The following is a 23,743-nucleotide window of genomic DNA, read 5'->3' as shown; positions in this document are numbered from 1 at the left end:
TGACATTTCACTATCACTGCTCTTCCTTATTCTGAAGCACATGCAGGGGAAATAAGAGGAAATAAGAAGTTCTGATTTCTGTGCAAAACAGGACCATGCCTCCCACAGCCAAATGTGAACCTCACGGCCTTTTGTTTGCCACAAGGCCCAAATGGAATCACTGTAGCGTGTAGCCAAAATAGTTTGAACCTGTGTGTAACCATTTCAACTTTTAATGAAAAGTTGAATCAACAGCACATCTCTTTATTCTGGATAGTATTTTGACCATTGGATTTCGTTTTATTTATCCATTAAGTATCAACACTTTACAAAGCTTATAAAATTGCAGCCTTTGTTTTTTTGGTTTTTTGGTTTTTTTTAGGGAAACAATACAATAGAATGTTCCTTGCAGTTTAAAACAGCCTGTGTGTGCTCCCAAAATTGAAAACAGGAAATCTCAAACAATAAGAAGTTGTGTCAGGTTGTCTGAAGTTGCAAGGGAAAAAAAACACCACACAAGTCCGACAGTTTTTGTGGAGAGAATTAGAAAAGGCGTGTTCAGTTTTTTCCAAATGGACGTAGCAAAGTGAGAGCACTTTTAAAAAGTTGGGATCTGAATAGACACAACAAGCATATTGTTCATCATTTCCTGAGGCTGAATGATTGTGAAGGAAAGAGACTGACTGGCCATAAAAGCTGCAGGGATTGTGCGCTACTCATTGAAGTGAAAGAACAAAGCTGTTGCATTTGGCAAAACGTGATTTTGGCTGCCGAAGTATTTGGTGTCTCCGCAAGGGCAGCAATTAGGTACAATGTCCGCATTGGAAGATGTTTGGGAAGTGCAGGGTATAGTAGTCGATATATTTTAATAAAATGCATTCATAACTCCTCAAACAGTGTATATTTTAAAATGCTAAATAGCTGATATTTCATGTTTTTGCTGTTGTTGATGAAACCTAAAAAAGTTTCATCCTAAATCCATCGTGCCACAGAACAGCTGTTTTACTTCTAAAACATGTTGTTCAGTGTATGCAAAAGCAATTAGACGAGTGCTTAACGTTCAGCATTGTATTGGAACAAAAAGTGACAAAGTTTGAAGTCATATATACACTAATCGTAGATCGGGGAGGTCTGGAGCGCCAGCAGTCCTCCGCTGTCTGGTGACGCTCTTCCTTCCTTTCCCACCCAGAGAAAGCTGAGCTTCACCAAAAGTTAGACTCTCTGCTTAGAGTGACAGTAGAGTGAACTCCTAAAACCAGCTGGTTACCGACGAGATTTTACAAACCGAACGGGAGAATTGGAGGCTTCGACGAGTTATGCGTAAAAAAGCGCACCGTCGTGACGCAGCGTCACCGTTTTGGATGCAGAGCTCACCCTGAAAAGAATCACACGCCGGCAGTTGATTTCCAGCTTTCCCCAATGAGGATTACAAATACCAAGATGGTTCTGTGGGTGTTTGCGTTGTGCTTCTTTACTTTATCAGGTAAGAGTGAAACTATTTCAAAACCTGTCTGAGTAGCTTACAGATGGAGCAACATTTTCGAGAAATCTTATATTAACGGGGGGTGGGGTGGTGGGATAAAATCTAACGTCCAAGTTGTACAGAGATAACGCAACCTTCATCCACTTATAGTTTTTAAGCTATTTTTTTCGATTGTCTGAGACCCTGTCAGCACAGCGCGTAGATCTATGTACCCTCAGGGAATAAGGAGCTCATCCATGTTTCCTTCCATTGTTCTGTGGATTTGGGGCTCACATACCAGGGAGAAGGAATGCTGGGCAAACTCATGTTATTGGATTTGGCACTTTTGTTAATGAATCACTCCAAGAGGTGTTTATGTTTGAACCCAAACCCCAATCAGTATTTTCAGTAATCTGTAATTTTAAATCGAATGATCTTCCCCATTTTAACGCAATATGATAATAAGGCGTTATTAACAGAAAAAAAGAGTTACAATTTCCCCCTTAGATTCAATATTTATTCCATGTGTCTGATAGTGTCTGATAGACGAGTTTTATGAAATTGATGAAACTAAGTTGACACAATCATCTTTAATTTAATGCAGAACTTCAAATCTGACACTTGATCAAAACTGGAATGAAACAGTAGTTCCACACTGCTAAGGACAGAGCACTTTAAGAGCTCCAAGATGACAATGGAGTAATTTAGTAATGTGTACATTTCTAGGGAAAAGCAATACAAATTGAAAAAAATATGTAAAGATGTAGTGTATGTATTTTCTGTCACTGTGTGAATCACTTAACAGCTGATTAAAAATTATGGGTCTCCCCCCTGAAAAGACAACTCTCCATCTCTCTGAATAATTAAATAAAGTTTGTTACACGTGATTAAAAAAAACTCGCACTGCTGCCTTACATCAGAGAATGACTAATGCTCTGTTTTACAGATGCTGTGATCGACCTGACCATGTTCTCTGCAGCCATGATCAGAACACCCGAGAACTTCTCCATCTCTTGTATCAATGGAGAGCGTAACTCTGCCCAGGCTAAGTTGGACATTAAGAAGGACAACAAAATCCTCATGTTCTCCAGTGTCCCACAATATAAAGTGCACAAGTCCGGAAATAAAATGGTTGTGGCCAGAGACTTTAGTCGCCTAGAAAGCATTGGCATCTTCTACTGTGAATCTTCTCAGGACGTTCCCCCAGTTGAAAAGATCACAATGATTAACAACCTTGACAACGGTGTGTTTGCACTTCACAAAACAAGACTTTCTTCAGAGAGATTTATTTTATTGCTTAAATCCATTATGCATGAAATACATGTTTAAATGCAACTACTTTCAAGGGTGTGCCATTAAAAAAACAAAACAATAACAGCATCTTTGTTCCTTACAACAGATTTCGTTCCAAATTCCCTCACACTAATTGCTAATGTAGGTGAGACAGTTCACCTCACTATGCACTTGCTCAACCCCCAAAGGAGAGATGTGACCTGGAAGTACAACGGTGAGTCAACGTATGCAACTCGGTATAAAGGAAGGAAATTTTTGTGCAAACGCAGGCTCAAACAATGACATTAATGTTGTCGCTTGTTTTTTGCAGGAAACTACTATTATATGACACACTGGATTGACATGTTCAATGAAACTGTTGAGCTAACGGTGGAGAATGTAAAGCTTGACAATCAAGGTATCTACAGTGCCAGCTACGTTGGAGACACGCCTATCAAGGGTGCCTGGATGAGGCTCATTGTCAGAGGTTTGTTGGGTCTCACACACACAAACACACACACACAATCAATCGGTGTCAGATTAAATCAAGGGTTTTGTAGCATTTTTTGGCTCAGATGTGCAGCTGAACTCACAAAGGATTACACAAGACATGCTAAGGTTGACTCAGTGCACGTTCTGCTAGACTGATTGGGAATCTTCCCCAGCTCAAAATCTTTCTATTTAAATGGAAGCTTGTGGAAAGTTACTGTTAAATACTAGCCTACCCTAAACTGTGAATTCACTATAGGCTACATCTGCACATTTTATTTGGCAAGGCATGTGCAGCACATATGTTTGTGTCATTTCCTTTATCTCAGTACCCCAAAGAAAAATTACAGCATTAACACTATCTCCACCCTCCACCTGCAGCCGGCTTCTTCTTTTTTGTCTCCACCAGATGCACATTTTACTGTCATTTAGCATGCATTCTGTACTATGTATCCTTTTTTTTTTTTCATTTAAATAGGTCACATGTGCTTAAAAAAATATCCAAAACAGAATTTAACTACACAAAAGGTGAAATACACATAAATGCTATCGAAGGTGTTTGAAGTCTCTGTGCTGTTCTAAGTAAAGAATCTGTGTTTCTTTGCAGGGTGCCCCAGTCAGAAGTGGGGTCCTAACTGTATCAGAGATTGTCAAGAGTGTCTTAATGGTGGCGTGTGTCATGAAGTGAACGGAGACTGTATCTGCCCTCCAGGATTTATGGGAACACGCTGTGAGACAGGTTTGTACTCTACTCAGGCAAACATCTGCATCTGCAGTATTGTATAGGAGAACTTTCTGTTTGTGAATGAGATCAATAAAAAGGAAGATAGAGGAGGATAATACAAAAAGTGTGTGCAAGGTGAAAAAGTAGTGTTAATAAGTCACATGAATTATGTTGACTCACTTACACATTTGGAATAAATATGCACAATCAGAGTCAATGCCTCGCAGTCTGACTCCTTAACATAAACAGTACCAAAAAGAGACAGACAGACTTTAAAGGGAGACGCCAGTGTGGAGCCTAAGGTTGAAAAATGAATCAGCAAAAACACTGGCAACCGCGTTAGGCTGATCAAGTGAGGCCGAGGAACGTGCTCCGTCTAAAGCATTAATATAGCCTTGCGCAGAAACGCTGTTGTTCTGAGTAAATTATTCCTTGTAGGATCAAAGCGATGTTACTTTGACTTCTTAGAGAAAAGATGCAAGTTTTTGAGTCGAAATTACTTGTACGCAGTCTTAGATTTATTACCTGAGTTGAAAGTTAAGCAGTCATTAGAGTGATGGATGTTTTAATGGTGTTTGTATCACTAATCAGCCTCTGTGCAAATGACACTGGTTAACAAAAGATTGTGTATTCTGGAAAGCACCTTGTGTCACGTACTCTCAAATGGCAGTAACTGCACAAATAGCCATAGACTCCATTACTGTCATTATCTGTATGCGGTAGCTATTTTGTGCTACATGTTTTTCTGTATGCACTTTATTGTTAGGGTTATTATATTTAAAAGAACATCTAGTAAAAGGCACATTAGTTTGCTGAAACTATGTAGCATTAGTTCATACTACTTACTTGTCTCTATATGAACAAGTATTTTTTTTTCTCAATATACTAGGGTTTGGTTTTTTAAAGAATTTTTATGCATGAATGAAATAGATTAGCTTTTAACTAAGCATCTGATTTCATATATCAACCAATCAGAAAAAAGAACTCGCTAAATGCTATATTGTAAACACACACTAAAATGAGTTCACTCATTAACCACTGGTAGAAAACTAGTAGATCATCGAAATATAAACATATATAAATCTTTTTTTTACATTTGGAAGGAAAAGGCATTTGTGGGTTGAGCAGAAGGGTTGAGTACGTGAGTTGCGTCCATGAAAAATCCTCTTCCTCATGCTGTGGGATGTCATCCCATTCTTCAACCAGTATTATCTCCAAGTCCCGGTGTGGCTGTGCTCGTCACTCTGGCACAAACAGCACGCCCAAGCTGATCTCTCAGCTGTTCAATTGAGGTCAGGACTGCAGGCAGGCAGCTCCATTCTCTCAACTCACAAGTTCTAGAGTCTCTTATAAAAACCCACTCTGAACGGGTGAGCGCTGTCATCTTGAAGGACAGAGTTTGGTCTGTCCTTCAAGATGGGATGGTCTTCTCTGGCATTGGCAGAGAGGAGTTTTTACAGGGGAGCAGCTCACATACTCAACTCTGCTGCTCAACTCATAAATGCATTTCCTCATAAACATGGCTCCATTTAAGGTTAAATGAACAGGCTTTTCAACATAATTGAACAAACATAAATTTCCTAACTTGGACATGATCATTTTTAATTTATATTTGGTGAAGTTCATCCAGCATTGTCTTGTGTGTTGAGCTCCAGTTATAGTTATAGATAGAAAACTACACATGAGGTACACTGAATTTAAATCTGTCACTAGAGATACCTGAAGACAGCATATTCTACAAATTCTGAAGTTCTTGGCAGTACAGTAAAACATTTAATGCAACTGTGAAACCAAGAAAAAAAGAGTTTCAGAGTTTTAAGGCATGATACCGCAAAACATGAGGAATTTAAACAAACAGATTTGTGATTTTTTTCTTTCTCTGATGACTTGCAGCCTGCAGAGAAGGAATGTTTGGTCAAAACTGCCAGGAGACATGTGGTTCCAAGTTGAACTGCAGGGGGCTTCGATTCTGCCTACCAGACCCCTATGGTTGTTCCTGCGCCAGCGGCTGGTTTGGGAGCCACTGTGAGAATGGTATGATACATAATTTAAATAAGATCATCTGTTTTCTTTTTTTCAATGTCATTTTCTTTTAATGGAGTTTCAATAATGACCATATCGAGTCTCACACTATGAAGTTTTGTTTTCTTCTATTCTGTTGTCAGCCTGCCATAATGGCATGTATGGGCCAGACTGCAAGTTTAGCTGCAAATGCCAGAACGGAGGCGTCTGCAGCCGTTTCAGTGGATGCCAGTGTCCCAGAGGGTGGAGAGGACAGCACTGTGATAGGTCTGGTAGGTATCTTAACAGTTACAGTGATATGCATGTTTTGGTTTTTTTTCACTATTTCAATTTTATTTGCATTCTTCTTGAAATATTGTATATAGACCAGCTATGCAACTTAATAAAACTGTTGCACACACCACACACAAACCATAATGAATGATTTAACTGAACAAGTTACTCTTGAATGTGCAACCTTTTTTAATGCTAAAGCTCAAACAGCCTTTGTATTGGCACCTGAATTTGTCAAAAGTGTATTTTTCCTATTTCATCACACACAAAAAGTACAACCACTGGGGGATGTGATTTCAAAATTTGACCAATGGGTGTACTTATATAAATGTTTTTACAAGCAGAGTTGCTGCTTTTATGATCTCTTTCTTTACCGTGCTCATTAGTGAAGCATAATTTTTTGTCTTTTTTTGCTGTTCCTTTCTTTTCGTTTCCTGTCCCGTCTCTCTCTCTCTCTACATCTTTAGACTGGGCTCCTCAGATTTTGGACTTGGATAGGCATTTGGAGTTGAATCTCAACTCCAAAGCCATGATCCTTTGCTCAGCCACAGGGAACCCCCTGCCCAGTCACAACAGCATTGAGCTGCGAAAGTTGGACAGCACAGTACTTAAGGTAGGAAGACCAGCAGTTGCCAGCAGCACTCCGGCAAGGAAAACTCACAGTAAGCCTGAATACAAGAGTGTTAGTTCAGGCTGAATATCTTGGCAGACCTCCGTGTCGGCCCATATCAGCTAATGGTTCACCTGATATCCTTCTACACATTCATCTGTTACTATATGATATTTGCCAAATTCTTGCTTGAGCTGCTTAATGGCTCAGTCACATTAGGGTAAAAGCAGTAGCGCAACCTCTGTTGACCAGGAAAATGATGTGTTTGCTTGGTGATTACAGTGATTTTTTTTTCCATTCAGCAGCTGATTACAAGTAGTTGCAGCAACTAAATAGTCATCCAGTTGGAGGAACCATGCCTCCAAACTATCATGGTTTGAATCAGAGTGACTGCAATCACGGTCGGACAGACTGTTGAACATTTGCAAATAACTGCTGCCTAATTAGTAAACACAGACTGCATGCCAAAACTTTGCAAACCATTTTTTGCCTGCAATAGGAGACTCAGCTCAACTAGTTGCTAAATGGTTATATTGTGGTTATATTCCTAAATAAACTGTTTGCAGTTAAATCACTACAGCAACTACGTCACTGTTAGTGGATTCTGATTGGAATGTAACAAAATGTAAGCAGTTAATGAGAATTTCTGTTTAATATTAATTTCTGCATAAGTGGATGGCAGCAGATTTGCAATAGATGGTAACGTATTTGTTTTTTTTTCTAATTTGTCACAGTTATTTACTGTATAAAGAGCAACCCAAACCCATTTAGTCCCAAAGACTGGCTGCAGACTGACTCTGTCTTATCATGTCATTTTATCACCCCAAATTCACTTTGAAGATAGCAACTGACTGCGGGTGGTCACAGACCTTGATGCAAGGCTTGTGTTGTGGTTAACAACTTTCCTGTAGTGTGACTGTAGCATTAGCTTTCCCACATTTTTTGCACATCTGCAAGCTGCTTTGTAGCCCACCGCAACCTAGGCACCTCCATCTGATGTTACTAATGCCTGCTCTATTCTGGAAAAAGGCATTGAAGTCCCCCAAAAAGTGCCATTCTCCCAAATATGGACTCTGCAAGTGGAAATAATCAGTTCTGATTATACTGAATAAGGAAAGATTTATTCATTTAGGACCAAAATTAACTAAAAATGTAGGTCTGGTTAGCCAGGCTAAGGTTAACTAGGGCCGGATAGCTTAAGTGATAGAAAGTGACATAGCTGGGCAGCTATATAAATGATCAGAAAATAGTTACTTAATTTCCTATTGCCTACAAATGACTGTTTCAGATAAAAAATAAACTATGAAAAGCTATCATCTACACAACAAAAACATTACACAGCTTTACAGGAATAAGTGAGCATATGTTTAAGTTAGCCGTAAGCTGTTAGCTAACTGAAACCCTGTTTCCACTCTTAATGCTACACAGTGATATAGCTAACACAGCCATGAGAGTGACTGACCTTCTAGTGTAATCGAGCAAGAAAATTTATGAAGAGTCTTCAAACAAGTCCAACTGTTTCTTTAAATTTGTAAAGTCTCTCTCTAAAAAGTAAAGACAGTGTAAAATAGAACAAATGAAACAACTCTTATTTGGGGTTTAAACTTTGTTTTTATGTCAAGCCCAATGAATGCATGTTCTGAGGAAGTCAGCAGCACAATGGCCCAACCAGATAAGGCTGTATCACTCCACAGTGCAGCAGTCACCATGTTTTGCCTTTAAGTGATATGTTCAGTTTCTGTGTTATTGTTTCTCTGCTGTTTCCTTGATAATAGACACACACTGTTTTAAAAAAAAGAAAAAGAAAATTTGACCACCAGAATTTTCTCAAAGTGGTGGAAAAAATCAAAAATATCCCAGCAGATGGATCTAAAAAAAAAATTGCAGCATATTTCATTGCCTCCCTGTGTTACACATTTATTTGCAGGCCTCTCGTACTGTCATGGACTCAAACAGGAGCACTGCTGAATTTGATATCCCTAACCTGAGCGCTGAACAAGAAGGCTTGTGGGAGTGCAGGGTGTCCACCGATGGAGGCCAGGACTCCCGTGAATTCACCCTCACTGTTAAAGGTGTGTGATTTATGACATTTTAAAGTTCTGTACAGACAGGTGAATTTCAAAATGATAATAAAAAAATCCTGCTTCTTTTCAGTGCCCCCGATGCCCATTACTGCTCCCAAATTGCTGGAAAAGAGAAGCAAGCAGCTGCTGGTGATGCCAGTGTACACCTATGTGGGAGATGGCCCCATCATCTCAATCAGAGTCCTCTATAAGCCTGTGGAGAATAAAAATGAAGACTTGTGGTCCTCCATCATAGGTATACGGGAAAAACATAATCATGTAGTCATGCAGTCAGTTTTTATCAGAAAGAAGAGCAATCACAGATAATTATTTTTTTACTTTTTCTTTTATTGCATTGCAGCAACAAAAACAAAGATTGCGTAAATCTCCGTTATTTCAACACACTCTCAGTTCAGCCAGAGATATAATGTATTAGCTGAAGCAAGAAGCATGATTAGGGCAACAGATTGCACAAATTTAAAATAAAAACTGTTCTCAATGGAAAATCTAAAAAAGTTAAAAAATAACAAATTGTATTTGTTAAAAAAAACACCCCAATCGGGTCTATAAACAAAAGAGATCTTCTCAAAGACTGGACATCGTGTTCTGTTAAGTTTGAGTTCACATCTGTTTTTCCCCTAAAGACAACAAATGTTAAACATATGTGTTGAAGTTTATGTGTGTAATGTTATTTAAAACACTTCAGACACTTTGTGTTTCTGCTTAATAATCCTAATCTAAAAATGAATGAAAACTTTCGCTCACCAGCCTATCCTAAGTCAATTTTCCTTTCAGTTTATAGTGACAAAGAGCCTATCACGCTTATGAACCTGGAGCCCTCAACACGCTACTACGTCCGTGTCCAGCTGAGTCGTCCCGGGGAAGGAGGAGAGGGGGCCCCGGGGCCGCAAGCCATAATGGAGACCGACTGTCCTGGTGAGACCTGCAGATAAATGTTACAGACCACACAAACTTTGGACATGTGTATATTTATCTGGAAAATTCGCCTGGGAAAAAATGTCAATTTTCCTGACCACAGAACTTAAGCAAGCTCAATTATTTTAAGTCTGGTTAGCGTAATAGTGAAGTGTTTTTCCCATGCCTGACTCAAGTTTAGAGCAAATATAGAAAAATGGAAGTGGAATGATTTATGGTTGTTTCTTTTAAAAACAACAACAAAAAAAAAACCCCGGAATGCCATAGAAGGTATTAAAAAGTGTAATTTTTTTATCGACCTATTAGACGTCACGACCCCGTTTAAAGCAGTAACAACCTGTATTCAAGAAGCAATAGCAGGTTTATTCCTAAGTGAAGGTTGGGCAGAGGGAGAGAGCATATTAGAAAGAGCAAGTGCAGAAAAAAGAACATGAAAAAGTGTTTTGAAGTGCAGTTAAGCGTAGTTCTACTAAGCTTGAGTCTCTTACAATATCTGAGGTCCGCGTGTGAAATGGATCTAAAATGATCTGTTGATGATAGTTTATGCCTGTCTCTTGCACAAACATAAACTATTGACATTAGTGTAAATTTTGGAAAAGCAACACTAAATAGATTCTCCTGCCTGGAATTGAACTGAGGACGTTCCATTAATGTTTAAGTCAAAAACTGGAATGGAAAATGAAATAAATAAAACCGTGCATCAACAAATACTGGATTTATCTTAGCCATTTGTCCATTTTATTTTGAAATGTACTGCCATAAAGGGACTTGAAGTCTACCTTTTGGGAAAATATAGCATTCTGAGCTGGTTAATCACAGACAAAAGAACAGAGTAACGAGGTCCATATAACTGAGGGGCGGAAAGCAGACAAACACAGCGCCATTTAAAGCTAGCGCTGTTGTAAACTAACTGCTGCTCACCCCATTTCTGTGAAAACTCAAATTAACATCAAGAAAATCACCTAGCATCCATCAATTAGGATACATGGGTAACACTAAAATATGATCTGCAACTAAGGGCTTAATTACCTTGTGACTGAATGGAATTTAAATTATTTTATTTGAAATTATAATGTAATTATGTTACTTACAAATACTTAAAAGCAGGTGCACTAGAATTAGGGGGTTCAAATTCATTTGTAGTGAAAAAATCCAACACAAAACAATATATCCCCGTCTAACCTACTGTAAGTATGGAGTACTTTAAAGGGCACGGGCCATATTATGGAGGGGGTTAATCTTGCCTTTTTACATCTTTATTTAATATTCATTATATTGGTTGCATGATAGATGTTTTATTATTCAGTATTCCCTTTGACTTTACAAATATGATTGTGTATAAACTCCTTTTTTAACTTTTCACTGTTGAAACATAACTTCATAACATAAAACATAACATAAAATATATATATATATATTCTGCATGGCCTACCACTCGGGTAGGTAGCCGTTTTGGTTCAGGTTGCCTCTCACTCTGTACAACTCACCGACCCTGGACCATCACACTTCCTCCTCTAAGTTTGACAGTTGATGCCACACACTGTGGAATCCTCCTTTTGCCTACTTGATGGCACACCAAGATCCTGCGTGATGAACCGAAAATTTCATATTTCATCCTTCCATTCATCTGTTTGCTTCCGCATATCCTTTTCAGGGTTGCGGGGGGCGCTGGACCCTATCCCAGCTGTCTTAGGGCGAGAGGCAGGGTACACCCTGGACAGGTCGCCAATCTGTCGCAGGGCTAACACATAGACAGAGACAACCAATCGCACTCACATTCACTCCCACATTCACACCTATGGGCAATTTAGTGTTTCTAATTAACCTAACCCCACTAACTGCATGTCTTTGGACTGTGGGAGGAAGCTGGAGTACCCGGAGAGAACCCACGCATACATGGGGAGAACATGCAAACTCTCTGCTGTGAGGCAACAGTGCTAGCCACCATGCTGCCCAAATTTTGATTCATTAGTTCATAATACCTTCTTCCAGTCTTCAGTAGTCCAATGGCGGTGCTTCATGACCCAGACAAGCCTCTTTGTCTTATTCTGACGTCTTAGCAATGGTTTTCTTGCTGCAACTCGTCCTGTCAAACCTGCAGCCTGAAGTCTTCTCTTCACAGTGGAACTGAGACTTGCTTACTACGACCAATATGAAGCTGTGTTTGAAGCTGTTGTCCTGTGAGCTGTCTATCACACAAACTTTTAACTCTCAGAAACTTGACCTCTGATTCAGTTGTGGCTTTGGGTCTGCCACACCTCTTCCTGTCAGAGTTTCTGCGTGCCTTTTGATGGCGAGGGAAACTGGACTCACTGACACCTTGACTTTCTTTGCAATTTCTCTGAAAGAAAGACCTGCATTTTTAAGTGCTATGATGGTCTGTCTCTCTTCCATTGTTAATTTCCCTTTTCTCGCCGTTTTTGTTGCAACACACTACTTTCTGCGGTACAATACTGTTCAACTGATGATCACGAGGGTATGGCACCACAGCGTGTTGCAGTGTTTATGCAGACAGAGGGGGTTGTAAGTAATCCAGGAAAGTTGGAACACCTGTAGGAATTAGTAGCACCAGCTTTCAAGGTTTAATCCACCTCCATTGCTGCAGAACAGTTTTAAATTGGTAGCCCATTTTGTGCTTCCTGAAAAAGGCCTTTCTGTATAATTCTGAAATGTACATTATTTTTCAGTTTTGGGTAGCCCTACCTTTTTTTTAAAAAAAAATAACCTCTGGCATATTCATTGGACTTGAATGACTTGAATTGCAATAAATAAGTGGAAAAATTGGGGTGTTCCTAAACCAGTAGTGTGTATATTATATATATAAATTGAACAATAGAACATCCATCCCAACTTATTACCTCCTTATTCTTGTGCACCTCACTCTAAGTATTTGTTGGTGAATATAATATAATCACAATTTAATTTCAAACACAATACATTTGAAGTCCATTTAATTACAGTGAAATGTTGCATATTATAAAGTGTTACCAAAAAGTGTACCAATAGATCGTAGTCCCCACAGCTCATCTTGTGTTCTCTGTTGCTGCAGAGCCCACAATTCAACCTGAGATTGACAGCAGCTCGGTGGAAGGCCGCAATGTTACTGTACGCTGGCGATTACCCGGCAGCAAAGCCATTAATGCTGGCAGAGCCACTGGCTTTTTAGTGCAGCTCTTCGGGCCGCCACGCTACAGTGAGAAACTTCAGGAGGTTGACACCCTGCTCAATGTGCTCTCCACCAAGTTCCACAACCTGGAGTATCAACAAGACTACACTGTGGTGGTGCGCCTCATCAACTGTGGCAGCCAGGGCCCGCCCTCCAAACGCTACCATTTCCACATCAACAGCCAGGGTAACTAAAACCTGCTGGTTAGAGAAAAAAAGCTGCAAAGAAGTCTTCTTTTAAGGAGTTTTAAAATGTAAAGCAGTTCATAATTCACTTCTCGAAGCTTGTGGCACAACATTAGGTGTATTGCAATATATAGCGCCCTATAGGTTTTAGCCTTGGTTTAAACACTCAGCTATATTTGGAGCTTGCCTTTTACTTAGAAACTCTCTCTCTGCCCAGAAGCTATGTGTAAATTAAAGGGGGAAAATAGCAGCTGATAGATGTAAAGCCATAATCTATGCATATGATTCTTTTAAATCCTTAATAGTCAAATGTTCCTCAAGTAACCAGTCTTGAAGCGTCTGGATTAGATTACCTGCTTGATTTCAGAATGTGTGGTAAGAAAAAATATTTTTGATTGATTGTAACAGCTCTAATGTTTCTGTATCTAAGGTCCATCATCCCCACTCAACATCAAGGCCGTGCCTCTGTCCATGTCAGCCATTCAGGTGAAGTGGCAGCCCCCTGACGACCCAAATGGAGGTATCATTAAATATATCATAGAGTACCAGCCAGTCGGCCAGGCGAGCCCCCACCCTTGGGTGGACACGGATGATGGGAACAAGACCACCAAAGATGTGACGGCACTCAATGGCAGTACAATCTACCAATTCAGAGTGAGGGCTTTCTCTAAAGTGCCAGGAGAGTGGAGCAACTATGTTCAGGCAAAGACACAGGGGGATGGTAAGCAGGAAGCTCCTCATAATGATCAAGTCACATAGAAGGTAAAATATACACGGCAACATGCAAAAGGTTCCAAATGAGACTGTATTATATTCTTAAGTTTGATATTTTTGATAAATTTTGAGTCTCAAATATGGGACCTCATAATCTTATGTCCAACCTCTTCACTACTATATTTGGTTGGCTCCTCCAGTTGACCAGACCACCCACACATGGATGGGGTTTTACTTGAGATAGTAATATGTTTACACAAAAAATTCCATATTTATCTCCCCCGTATTTAAATCTTCTGTTTCTCTCCTCTTCTTTTTTTTTCACTCTGTCTTTTTCCCAATGCCAGAAAAAGCTGCTCCAACCTTTACCCCTACCACCCTGGATGTGATTGGCCAGCCCACTGGGGACAGTTATCAGCTGTTAATTGCGGTGGTGGGTTCAGTGACTGTCACCTGTGTGACTATACTGTTGGCACTGTTGGCTCTTTTCTTCATCAGGAAGACGCTGCTGAACCGTCGTCGCACGTTTACCTACCAATCTGGATCGGTGAGCATTCATTCTATTCCGGTTGACTTTGCAGCCACTGAGAGAAATTATTTTGCTGACTATACACTGTTTATATCTCCAGGGGGAGGAAACTATTCTGCAGTTTAACTCAGGAACTCTGACCCTGACACGAAGGCCAAAGCCCACGCCAGAGCCCCTCACCTATCCAATCCTTGAGTGGGAGAACATAAAGTTTGAAGATGTCATTGGAGAGGGAAACTTTGGCCAGGTGTTTAGATTTTCTGAACGTTGCAATGTTCCCTGTGGTTGCCATTCTCTTCGCAACACTTGAGCTAACTGTGGTTTCAATAACAGGTTATCAAAGCCATGATCAAGAAGGACGGCAACAAAATGAGCGCAGCCATCAAGATGCTGAAAGGTATCTGAGCCACACATTTATCATTAAACTGATACAGATATAGTCGTCAGACATAAAACCGCAGACATGTAGATGCAGTAACATTAAGACACTGTACGGCATTCTGATGTTAAATTTTCATTTCAAATACTGCTTTGCTTGCACTTTGCTTAACAATGTCCATCATGTTGTTCTTCCTGCAGAGTTTGCCTCAGAAAATGACCACAGAGACTTTGCAGGAGAGCTGGAGGTCCTGTGTAAACTAGGCCAGCATCCCAATATCATCAACTTAATAGGAGCCTGTGAAAACAGAGGTGAGTGAGCAACATCTAGTGGCTGTAATGAGCATTGACGCACTATTGGCTATTCGGGAACAGTAGTTCACAGGTGAAACAAACTACTGTTTCAGTGCCACAAGTATACGACTGCCTTACAGTTTAGTGACCAGGTTGTATAAACTGTATACTACAGAAACCTATACATCAACAATCTGATGTTTCCCTAAACAAATCCAGTTGAAACCCAACAACCATACAATATGACTTTCCTCAGCAGATGGTGTTTGGTCACTTCTCATGGAAGCAGATACACCATCTAGTTTGGTTGTTGGTGTGATTTCATCTGTAGAATATATGCCAAACTGCGTGATAGATACATTGGTATGTGTCAGAAAACACACCTAGATTCGCTCTAAAGATTCAAATAGCCTAAAAAGGTTTTCTTTAGAGAAATAGGTAAACAATATGGTGCTAATATACAGCATCTTTATATCTTTATCAAGATTTAAATGTAATCTTATACAAAAGCCTGTCTTCAGCAAACCGTACCCTCAGCAGATTCCTTATTCAGCTCATTCCTTCTTAATATGCAGCGCTGTACTTGAACAGGTTAAATTCTTCTTACTTGAGATGCAAACAGATACGCCCGTCCCATCTGACTCTCTGTCATCTGCACCTGGAAAACCCCAGAATGTGTCCAAACGAAATAATCTTCGCCTGCCAGAAGCATTTGCGCTATCACATGTGTTTGATTTGTCCGCGCGCCTAACAACCAAACAGCTGTGGCATGCATTAATGTATTTGTATAAGGTTTCCTTCATGGTCCCTACCTCGAAGTATCAGTTTACACCAGTGTCTTCTAAATTGAATCATTTAATTACTTCTGTTTGATCAAAGACTGGAAGCACATGAGAAGCACCTCTGTGAGGACATTACAAACAAGTCGACCTTGAAAAAATAAACGCTCGCTTCGAAGTAGCGCTTAGCTCTGCAGACCTTATCTCTTCTTTGTTTACACCCTTGATTAACAATCATGAACATGCATGTGCACACACATGCAGCACACATACTTGAAAAGATTTAAAGAAAACCTCGAGTGTTTTCTTCATTTAATTTCATGGAAAGAGCAACAGAGGAAGGAGGGGGTGAGCACGAGGGAAAAGAGGTCAGGAGGGAGGAATGTTGCGAGGAAGTGGGGAGAGAGGAGAGCGAGCAAGTAAAAATTTTAACATCAAAGAAGATTTCGACGGATGGTCATCAAGAAAAAGTGCTAATTGGCAGGAAGTATTGCTACTGTCTGTGTAACTGCACTTTCTTTTAAAAGGAAAGCTGTAAAGAAAAGTCGCTGGCTAGAAGAGGAAACACAAACTTGACTTTTTGTCAGTTTTGCATTTAATGTCTTTAAGGGAGAGATTATGGTGTCGTTTTCAGCTCTCACCCTATCTCGTCTTACCGAGCTCTGGAACAAATTTGCTCTCCTCCCGTACTAGAAAAACGAGGTGTGTCCGGAAGGAATTCACTGCTGAGCTACTGAACACAAGAGAGGAGGGAATAAAGTGAGACGATATTTGATATACTCTTAAAAGTAGAAGATAACGATTGAAGAACGAAAAGGTCACGCCTCTCCACAGAGCTTTCATAGCACAGTCTCTCTCTCTCTATTCCAGCTATGTGCTAATACTAACATGACCTCACATTCTTACTGAGCTAGGTTATTCTTAAGGTGATGGGGGTTTTAAAACCTTAACCACTCATCACAAGTTTTACTTTGTCTTGTATTTCCTGTTTTATTCACTGAAACTATATCCCCTGTACGGAGCAGATGACCTGTCACCGTTCCACATTGAGAAACTCTTCTATTGCAAGAAACATAGCATGTGCTTGATTAACAGAAGCTTTTGTAACTCACAAGTAACATAATTGTATTATGTTCCAGTTCTTTGACCACTCTGCCCATAAACCCGTTATTCTTTCCTTCCACATATGGTACTTAGTAATTGTGTTGGCACTGTCCCTGGTCCTAGTGAAATCAACATGAAACTCTTCCAACAACTACAAATGCCTGTAGGAACTCTGGCTCTGGCTGGAAGCTGTAATCTATTAACAAAGCTTCAGCCATCTGGTTGAGTTCTGTGAGGATTTTACGAAAGGTCTGGTGTACCTCTGCTGTGTCAAAGACCAAAGAGTTGAAGGTCAAGCCCAGTACAAGCTGTAGCTGGGTCTCTTTCCAGGCAAATCCAAGCAAGTCAGCCAAGGTCAAAGTCACAGTATGTCTTAAAAATAATACAATTTCATTAAAATGGTCTCTCTGAGCCAATAACAGTTTGCACAGATGGAAGGTAATATGTTTATTAGCAGGTGGAATAGCCTTTTCTTATTGACAGAGATATCAGTCCATCTGTCTCTCTGTCTGCTCCAGGTTATCTGTACATAGCCATAGAATACGCCCCCTATGGTAACCTCCTTGACTTCCTGAGGAAGAGTCGGGTGTTGGAGACGGACCCTGCCTTTGCCAAAGAGCACGGTACTGCTTCCACCCTCACCTCCCAGCAGCTGCTGCAGTTTGCTGTGGATGTTGCGAATGGGATGCATTACCTCAGTGACAAACAGGTAGGAGAAGGAAGGATGAGCAACTTTAGCTGCTGTTTTGTGCCTGTTGGTGATGGTGCTTTTTTTTTTTTTCTGAAAAAATGATCTTAGATCTGATCAAAGTCTCAGTTTTGCATGAAATTGTGACCTAAAACTAGATTTTTTCAGATTCATTTACAGGTTCATTTTTAATTTTGCTTAAAATTGTTGTATCTGTATCTTTGTCATGACACCGCTTCCCTCCTCTCCCCTGCTCTCTTGGTCCTAGTTCATCCACAGGGATTTGGCAGCGAGGAATGTTCTTGTTGGGGACAATCTTGTGGCTAAGATAGCAGATTTCGGTCTGTCCCGTGGTGAGGAAGTCTATGTTAAGAAGACAATGGTGAGTGGTGGGGGTTATGTTTTGGTTTAGCCTTGCAGAAGGCACCGGTTGCTTGAGACTAAAACAAAGCAGTGTTAGATGTTGTTCCCCCCCCCCCCCCCTCCCCCCTTTTTTTTTCCTTTTATGAGAGTGGATTGCGTGTGTTGTTCTCACTTTTCACATGCTGAAAACGGCAGAAGACAAAGGAGCTGTACAGCAAAACATTTATCAGCAGGCCGCTGCAGTCTGTGACTGCATAAAGTCATATCTTTAGGCTGTCAGAGTATCTGTAGATCTGTATTATCTCACATATGGTTAGCTAAAAAGATTATATCAAGCTGATCAAATGAAACAGTCCAAGGGGATAAGAGGTTGTTATTTTTTTATATTTTCAGTTGTTTTTGTTGTTGTTGTTTTTTAATGGTATAATACTGTTCAGACAGTCACTGAGTTTCACAATAATAGAGCGCCTGCAGAGGGCAGTCATGTTTAGGTTTGTAAACTCCAGCACGTGCAGTGTTTGTAGAGCAGATTACCATCTTACTGTAATGGGCCATAGACTTAATAATGTAATGTGGCACCACTTTATAATACAGCTTAAACCCTATTTTTCTTATTATCATTTCATGCATTCATCTTTTCTATTTAATACTCAAACAAGAACAAGATTAAAACATGCCATAACACACCAAAGCCGCAAGATTTGACATGAATCTGTTGTTGCTTCACTTTCAGGGGAGACTGCCGGTACGCTGGATGGCCATTGAGTCCTTGAACTACAGTGTTTATACAACAAAGAGTGATGTGTAAGTCTTTTTAATTTTTTTTTACTAATATGCTGGGATATATTATTCCTCAGAAATGAGAACTATTGGTAAAGTGTTTCACAAACACTTCCTGAAAAACCTGGTTTCCGTATTACAATACATAGGTCTTTATAATCATAAGTCCTCCCTCTATTTCTTATTTAATATCTTCAGAAACCTTATTTGCTACTACTCCTAGCAAAGTTTTGATTAGGCATGCCACAAAGTGCCTCACCACAGAAAACAACAAATCATCCGTCTGTCACTGGTGGAGTGATAATACTGTGCTGCACAACTGATAAGCACAATCAGGAAGCCCTGGGTACAACTTAGCAGACAGACAGACACGTTGGCATGTCAACTGGAACCTATTTATACACAGCAGAGAGTGCAGCATGGCCAACGGAAGAAGTGTGAATGGTGCTCAGAAGGCCAGAGAGTTGGAGACATTTGTAAGAGACACAATGTGAGACGTCGCGAAACGTGCTGCGGGGAAGAAATCGAACAAAACAAACGGACAGGCTGACGGCACAAACAACACTTGTCTGCTCATATGATCTACCACACTGTTCTGTGACATATGAAAGCCGTGGTATTTCTCTGAAGAGAAATTTGCTAATCAGATGGCAGGGAAGAGGGTGGTTTTCTGACGCTCGGTTCCCCTTAAGTTTCTGCGTTCATTTTACAAACAATCTTCATTTTAACGATTAAAGAATCAAATATCCTCCTGTTATTCTGTTTAATGTTTGTGGTTGTGTTAAACATTTACATTTTGAGTAAGAGGTATCTATATTGCTTGTAAAAGCATGATAATCAGAATCTTTCAGAATCATTTGTCATCTACAATCTGTATATTTTTGCAGCTCGCTGCATTGCAAGGCACCAGATATAATCAACAAAGATATGATCGACAAAGAAACATGAAAATGTTTCCAAGAGCCAGTATTTAAGTTGTTTAAGCTTTGTTACAGTTTTACTAAGCTTTGTGTCTTATCTTTATATCTTCTCTAACAGATGGTCTTTTGGAGTTCTTCTCTGGGAAATTGTAAGCTTAGGTAAGCATACAGCCTCATATAGTGCAGAAACTACACCATTTACTTCTATATATTTAATACAGATGTCAGAGCCACATTGTGACAGGCTAACAAACGTTGAATCCCCATAAACTGTTTGTAATGAAGCATCTGCTCTTTCTAGGGTCTATGGGAAAGAAAAAATAAATGATCTGAATTAAAACCAAATGAAAAACAGGATGACTTACATTTGCATACATGTGTAAACACATATGTGCATGTAAATACACGTGACGACCAATCACACAGTCAACAATAAAGTTTGCAGTCATAATCAATTGTATTTATACTATAATGTTTATACTTCCCCTTTGTTACTGTTTAAAAGGCAGTACAAAACCAATACACTTCCCCTTATAGACCTGCGTCAATGTTATGACTCAGAATTCTTTAGAACTTCCATAATGTGTTTTCATATTCAGGGATTGTCAAAGCTGAGGACCTCTGTCTTCAGGTGATGTTATTTAAGTCACATGTGCAGTTTTATAGCAGCCATTTTTTCAAGAAAACATTTTACGACATCAATTGCAAAAACGTTGGGACATTGTGTAAAATCTAAATAAAAGCAGAAGGCAGTCATTTTAAATTTTATTTCATCTTTTATTCACAGTAGAATATAGAACAAATATCAACATTTTTAAGCTGTAGCATTTTACTATTTTATTAAATATTTGAACTTGAGTTGAACTACAAAGACATGACTGGAGGAACATTTTATAACTAATTAGTTTAATTAGCAACATGACTGTAACATGACTGGGTGTAAAAAGAAGACCTTACACAGACAGAGTTTCTTAGAAGTAAAGATGTAAAAATCTGTGTCTTCAGAATAATGCACTCAGTGTAAAATTGCAAAGACTTTGAACCATGTATAATCTACAGCAGCGGTCCCCAACCGTTTTTGCGCCACGGACTGGGTTATGTCTGACAGTATTTTCACAGACCGGCCTCTAAGGTGTCGCGGATAAATACAACAAAATAAAACCAGTACTGGTACCAAAAAAAGACGATTTATTTATAACACACGGGACAAAACCCAGGGAAACCGAGTTAATGATAAAAACAATAAAAACCAATAAAACCCCTGAAAACCATAAATTTCACACCCGAGCCACAACTTTTGCAGCCCGGTACCAAACGACTCACGGACCGGTACTGGTCCGTGGCTCGGGGGTTGGGGACCGCTGATCTACAGTACATAATAGAGTACATGGACTAAAGCTTCAGGAAATCTGGAGAAATCTCTGTGCGCAGTGGACAAGGTCAAAACTCAATGCTGGATGCCTGTGATCTTCAAACATTTTGAAAGGTGTCATTAATTAAAGATGTATACAGGTTTTAGATCAACATATGCTTCATCCAGACAGCATCTTTTTTAAGGTAGACCTTATATATTTCAGCAAGCCAAGCCTAAGCCGCATACTGCAGCTATGACAACAGCACAGAGTTTGGGTGCTGAACTGAGCTGCCCTGTCCAGCCCTTTAAACGATTCAAAATATTTGGTGCACCGTGAAAAAAAAAAATGACCAAGAAGACCCAGGACTGTTGAGCAGCTAGAATCATATGTCAGACTAGAATGGGACAACATCCCTCTCCCAAAAGCCAGAACGCTGCTCTACTCAGTGCACAGACTCTTGTTTAAAGAAGCGGGGATGCTACACAGTGATACATAAATATATCCCTGAAACATTTTTGAAATGTGTTGTTGCCATCAAATTCAAAATGAGACAATATTGAATAAAATAATTGTGAGAGTGTTTTTAATTGACATTTTACACATCGTCCCACGTTGTCCTATTCAAGTTCTATAAAGTTCTGTGTGTATGTGCTTCAGGTGGCACACCGTACTGTGGGATGACATGTGCTGAGCTTTATGAAAAACTGCCACAAGGCTACAGAATGGAGAAGCCCAAAAACTGTGATGATGAGGTGTAAGTAATCTGTATCTTATAGCTAGTGATTATCAAATTACACAGCCCATTATGGCACTGGGTTTTACCATATTTATCACTGTGTTAATGTTTGTCTCCAGTTATGAGCTAATGAGGCAGTGCTGGAGAGATCGGCCCTATGAGAGACCCCCCTTCTCCCAAATCTCTTTGCAGCTCAACAGGATGCAGGAGGCCCGGAAGGTAAGGCTTCATTTGCATTATGTTGGTAGAAAGGGAAGAATAGACAAAAACATCCTGTTGTTATTATTTGGGCATAAAAAACAGAACTAGAAATGTGGGCTAAAACAGGGTTTTTGTTGTTGTTGTAGTAAGACACTTCACTTGCATTCACTTTCTTAATCATGAGGTTTAATCTGTTTTTCAGGCTTATGTGAACATGGCTCTCTTTGAGAACTTCACCTATGCTGGGATTGATGCCACAGCCGAGGAGGCCTGACTACCAGCCCCCCCAGACCCTCGCAGGCCACGAAGCTCCAAGAGAAAATCACAAGGGAGGCTGCCACGTTACTGCCACCCCCCACCCACTAGGCGTCAAGACAGGAGGACTAGGCGCTCTACTTCAACCTCCCAGCTATAGATGGAGGACTGTGAAAGGACACTGTCTGGAAGTACTACAGGTGTAAGGAGAAGAGGCATACTGCTGGGTCCTTGATGGATAGATGTGTCTGCTACTAACCTTCTGGGAACTATGAACCCCTGTCACAAAAAAAGGAAAGAAGACACAAAGTCTTAGAGAAACATATACAGCATTCCATCTTTTCCTTTTCCAGCAGTTATAATGATGGAAGTTTTTCTCTGAGCACTGATATGGAGCTATGTGACTTGCTGAAACACCACAGGGTCTGTGGGGTGTCCGTGCTGGAATTTTCCCCTCCATTTCTCAAAATGGAGAACATCTTTTCACGGAGAGAAAATAAAAGAAAAAGACAGTGCTCTCAAATAAGACACGACAAGTTCTCAACGCCGCTCAAGTGTCAAGACAATCAATTGTGATGGAAAGATGTCCAATGTAGCACTTAAAAGTAGCTTTACTCTGTCATCTTTGTGCTTTTACTATTTGCCTATCACTGCCATATGGATGTAACTACGACTGTATATATCTTGCCTCATTTTTAAGAGCTCAAACTCTCCTATTATAGGAATATAATCAGAGTTATAGACTGATTTAAAAACCATGATGGATTTCATGTGTTGCATGCAAATTTCCATCACAAGAGAAATTATTTGGAAGCTGACAAGTAATACAGAGAAGTAACCTTTGTAGTTTTTTTAACATTATAAAAATGTAACCCTGACGATAATCCACTCTGTGAGTATGTACAGTATCTGTTCATTAACTGGTTTCCTTAATAAAGGTTTTATGTGGTGACTGGATTCATCACCACAAGTAGTTTAATTCCTTTTGTCGTAGTGCAATTTTGTGCGACTGATCTTTTTTTTCAACTTCAGAAAGAGGTGATTATTTTGGTGTGCTGGCCCTTTTAATAGTTAAGATGATGGGAAGAGGCCAGGCTACTGGGGACCAAAGTGAACTCAGGAACATTGGCTGCCTGCACTGAGCTGATCTGTCACTGGGTTTCCTTTACACACCAACCACAAGCATAGAACTGTCAAACATCGTAAAAGCCTGCCAGCTTCCTGACTATGGCACATGTGTAACAAGGGAACAGCAGTGGCCCTAGATTTATTTTTATACCATATTACTCAAAAATCTGACCTTTGAACTTAGGTTGTCTACAGCTACTTCTGTTATCCAATAGTTTGCCTGTATTGAAAAAAAAAATACATATTTAACTTGTTAGCCAGCTGCAGGTTTCACCTTAAAATGGGTTTTTATAAAAAGGTAACTGAAAAAGAAAGCACGGCAACAGACTTTGTAAAAA

At 39.9% G+C, this 23,743-nt stretch overlaps 1 protein-coding gene across 2 annotated transcripts; it reads left to right on the top strand.

The window, feature by feature from the left end:
• The first annotated feature begins 1,169 nt into the window (after positions 1–1,169).
• Positions 1,170–23,256, top strand: tie1 (tyrosine kinase with immunoglobulin-like and EGF-like domains 1). 2 transcript variants are annotated; one of them, XM_063501421.1, is made up of 24 exons: positions 1,170–1,462; positions 2,388–2,684; positions 2,841–2,948; positions 3,045–3,200; positions 3,810–3,941; positions 5,820–5,960; positions 6,092–6,220; positions 6,689–6,834; positions 8,759–8,903; positions 8,986–9,150; positions 9,690–9,830; positions 12,880–13,182; positions 13,612–13,902; positions 14,243–14,442; positions 14,525–14,671; positions 14,758–14,821; positions 15,004–15,114; positions 17,498–17,688; positions 17,936–18,049; positions 18,764–18,834; positions 19,849–19,889; positions 21,743–21,839; positions 21,941–22,040; positions 22,225–23,256. In XM_063501421.1, exons 1-24 carry the CDS (start codon positions 1,399–1,401, stop codon positions 22,294–22,296), a joined length of 3,426 nt encoding a protein of 1,141 aa, XP_063357491.1. In that variant the 5' UTR covers positions 1,170–1,398; the 3' UTR covers positions 22,297–23,256. The 2 variants fall into 2 exon arrangements, with proteins under 2 accessions (XP_063357491.1, XP_063357492.1); XM_063501422.1 differs by lacking the exon at positions 12,880–13,182.
• The last annotated feature ends 487 nt before the right edge of the window (positions 23,257–23,743 follow it).

Source organism: Pelmatolapia mariae, linkage group LG17, assembly GCF_036321145.2.
Source record: "Pelmatolapia mariae isolate MD_Pm_ZW linkage group LG17, Pm_UMD_F_2, whole genome shotgun sequence".
Taxonomy (NCBI): Eukaryota; Metazoa; Chordata; class Actinopteri; order Cichliformes; family Cichlidae; genus Pelmatolapia; species Pelmatolapia mariae.
The sequence above is the reverse complement of the archived record's forward strand: the minus strand, read 5'-3'. Positions and strand labels throughout refer to the sequence as shown.

Coding starts and splice junctions, on each gene's coding strand:
- tie1 (XM_063501421.1), top strand. CDS start 1,399: ATGAGGATTACAAATACCAAGATGGTTCTGTGGGTGTTTGCGTTGTGC. Junction 17,689..17,935: donor ATTACCTCAGTGACAAACAG/GTAGGAGAAGGA, acceptor TCTTGGTCCTAG/TTCATCCACAGGGATTTGGC. Junction 21,840..21,940: donor AAAAACTGTGATGATGAGGT/GTAAGTAATCTG, acceptor GTTTGTCTCCAG/TTATGAGCTAATGAGGCAGT.